Source organism: Adiantum capillus-veneris, chromosome 9 (genome assembly GCF_014529385.1).
Source record: "Adiantum capillus-veneris isolate H3 chromosome 9, ASM1452938v2, whole genome shotgun sequence".
Taxonomy (NCBI): domain Eukaryota; kingdom Viridiplantae; phylum Streptophyta; class Polypodiopsida; order Polypodiales; family Pteridaceae; genus Adiantum; species Adiantum capillus-veneris.
Window position 1 is genome coordinate 83,176,638 of NC_140939.1, and position 3,494 is coordinate 83,180,131.

At 44.1% G+C, this 3,494-nt stretch overlaps 1 protein-coding gene across 1 annotated transcript; it reads left to right on the forward strand.

Moving 5' to 3' along the window:
* Nucleotides 1-1,249: 1,249 nt before the first annotated feature.
* LOC147450736 (uncharacterized) lies at nucleotides 1,250-3,034 on the forward strand. The gene is made up of 7 exons (XM_086520790.1): nucleotides 1,250-1,435; nucleotides 1,527-1,623; nucleotides 1,690-2,070; nucleotides 2,132-2,382; nucleotides 2,533-2,563; nucleotides 2,648-2,792; nucleotides 2,876-3,034. The coding sequence occupies exons 3-7, from the start codon at nucleotides 1,763-1,765 to the stop codon at nucleotides 3,032-3,034; spliced, it is 894 nt and encodes a 297-aa protein (XP_086376916.1). The 5' UTR covers nucleotides 1,250-1,435; nucleotides 1,527-1,623; nucleotides 1,690-1,762.
* The last annotated feature ends 460 nt before the right edge of the window (nucleotides 3,035-3,494 follow it).

A 3,494-nucleotide genomic window follows, 5' to 3' on the forward strand; every position in this document is an offset into this window, starting at 1 on the left:
TTTTGCCACATGTCAGCTGCAATAGATAATAAAATATCAATTCTATAACAATTGGCACAAGTTTTTGAAGTTTGTGCTATCCATAAAGTTTGTTTTTGAAGTTGGTACGCTGGATCTCCTCCAAAGAGATCCGCAAAGATTCCATAGATCCAGCTCGACGCAATGCCATTGAAGCAGTCTCCATGGTAGAGAAATTCTTTCCAAGTAGCATATTAACAATACAAATGCATCTCCTTGTCCATGTTGCAGATGAGGTTGCTATGACCGGTACTGTACATAGCAGGTGGACGTTCTTTTTGGAGCGCTTTATGAAAACACTGACATGGTTCGTACGTCAGAGAGAGAGCTCGTCCAGAGGGAGGTGAGGCAGAGGGGTGGATCATTCAAGAGTCACTTGTGTTTATCACCGAGTTCGTTGGGTCATCTGATCCAGAAATGCCTCCACTATGGCAACAAGACAACGATCCGCGTTGCACCGGTGATGTACTGCAAGGTGAAGGAGTGTTGCAGAAGATGGACAAGGCATTGCGAACAAAGAATAATGAAGTTTATTCTTCTAAACTTTGAATCAATGCGAAAGTGGTTGGAAAAGTATGAGGCGGAGAGACAAGATCGGATCTGACAACGGGCAGGTTGGAGACGTAGTGGCAATAGTTACAACCTCCCAATACCCGATAGCTTGCAATCTCTTCCAAATTTTCCAACTATGCACCTTGCAATCGATGTCGCATAACGAGCCGGCGAAGTTGTGACAGAGGAGGAGGAGGACCTCGGCATGGGTTGTGATGGCATGTGAGTAGTGCACTTGTTTTTCAATCGAGTAGTGCGTTTTTTCAAGTGTCTTCACTTAAAGGCTAATTCAATTTTGATGGCAGTATCATAAGTACGGAGCACTCTGGTCACATGGACGTCACTTCCACTTGTCAAGGATTGATCAACAAAGGTCCACGTTTGATAGTGGTATAATGGTCAGCTTTGAATAATGAAGCCGAGCAAGTGCACGAGATGAGAACTACGAAACGGGCCAGCTAGACTACTTTGGTGTGATCCAACACATATTGAAGATACGTTTTTGGAAATTTGACTATTTCTTCTTTGATACCGAATGGTTCAAAGTGGTTACTGTTGTTCGGAATGCAACCGTTTGAAGAGACATGAGCGGCTTGGTGCAAATTGATTCCAGAAGATTGTGGAGAGATGAGACAGGTACGTTTGTGCTACCTGAGCACTGTGAGCAGGTTGTTTTTACCCCATACCCTATAGAGCCTGAATGATTATTCGTAGTGCAAGTTGCACCACACAGTAAGCAAGTCTACAAAGGTGCTCACATAGAAGAGGTTGGAGGTGCTAGTGACCGTCTTTGCGACTCTGACGATGTTGTGGAGGAGCTGTCAATAGAAATGACGACGGTTATTGCAGACTATGTGTGAAAGAGGTAGGTGCCAGAAATGAAGCGAACAATGATGATGAATTAGATTAAGATATTCTCTAACATGTGCTCTATCCCATGTTTGACAAAAATGCAGAGGTTCTTCTTGAGATAGATATGTTTGGAGCAGCAGATCTTTGTGCGGTTGAGGCTATATTAGACGATTCCTATTGGGATCAGAGTCGTTTTCTCAGGTACATCATACATTTTATTTTATCAGGTTTCTAATTGTTAAGCTCTGTGTGTGCGGTTTCTTGCAGTATGAGTGGATCAGGCTTCATCTTTAGCCTAGATTGGGTAGCATCAGCGATAGAGGAGGGGTGACACCAGTGTATGGTATACTGGATGAGTCAGGGGAACACTCCCATTCCGACTCCACTAGGCGACGCCACTCCAGGTGGCGTCACTCCCTCTGGCGCCACTCCCGGCAGGGTCACTCCCCTAGGGACTTCACCGGCAAGGACACACAGTTCACTGACATCTTGTCGGCTTCGTTCATCTACTAGTGGTGGCGCTAGTGGTAGCGCTGGTGGCAATGGCAGTGGCAGTGGTAGTGGCGGTGGCGATGTGTTGTGGGGATGCAGATGTGGATGCTTCCTTGCCAGCGCGATCTTGACGCACGTCATTCTCTTCGGAGCAAGGTACACCGCCCAGTTCTCCCCGCACACCTTGGGGCACTCACGACTCTGGGGTGACCTACAGAGTTCGCGATGGAGCACCGATCATGGATGACGCAAGGAAGGCATTGAGGCAACGCATTCGACAGCTATGCACCATACAGTTCGGGCATACTGTGCTAGTGCCATGGAAAGAACAAGACAAAAGCAAAATTAACTACATGATTGAGACAATAAAGTCAGAGTTCAAGGCAACCCCGGGATCTGAAGAGATATCCAATGTTTGGATAACCACAACTGCTCGCGACACTATGTCACTTCGTCGATTCGAGGTCCGTGATTACAAAAGCCTTCCTGGTTGGACGCAGAGGAGTGGTAGCAAATTGCGGATGAGGTCACTACTACTCCAGACAAGTGGGCTCAACAAAAGGAAGTGGTAGCGAAATGATTGGGTTCACATGGCACCGGCCCTTTGCATCTTGGTAGCGGTGGTTATGACACTTTTTGTTACGAGTTTGTAAGTATTAGTACTTTTTGATGTTTTCTTTCAAATGTATGACAATAACTTATACTAATCAAATGACGTTTACTTGCATTGTAGGAGTTGTGTGTGTGTCGTTAGCCTACATGTGCAGAGGAGGAATATGGATACAAGCATGGTATTGTCAATCTTTTGGACCGATTCCATGATCACGGCGAGCATGTGGATTGGCAAAACCTACTTAGACATGACGGATCAACTCCTGGTGAGCATAAGTCTTGTGTATGTGTGACTGATGTGTTAGTGCATGTACATGTGCATCTATTAATGATTTGGTTACTTTTTCAGGTGATTGATTGTGCGGATTCCTCTAGTAGTGTGATGCCATGTAGTGTGATTCCATATACTACGATGCCATATATTGTCATCTTGCTATTTGTTTTTCCAAGTTCACAAATAGTGTGGTACCATATATTGTCATCTTGCTATTTGTTTTTCAAGGTTTAGTGTGTGGTGCCATATATATATATATATATATATATTGTACGTTGTGTTGCTGTTCGTTTCTCTAGGTTGTGCAGTGCCATATATGTTTTTATTTTTTATGGTTAAGTCATGATCGTCTAGAATGTTTTTATGGTTGAGTCATATATTCGTCTACAATTATCTCAATCAGAAGTTTATTGGTTGTGCAAGCCACCACCATAAACTTTTTACTTTAGTGCTTCGTCTGGACCGCTGATTTTTTCTAGGCAGAGAGCAAGCTTTTATTAATGCAGCAGCTACTGCTGCTGTGTAGGCAACAGCTGTGGCAAGAGAAGCTCTGCTCTTTATCCAACAGAAATTACAATCAAAACTGTTGGTATAAGCCTCGGAATTTTACATAGTATACCGACGCATATACCGACGGTGATACCAAGGCTTATACCAAAGATTTCATAACGACGTTTATGCCGACTGTTATACC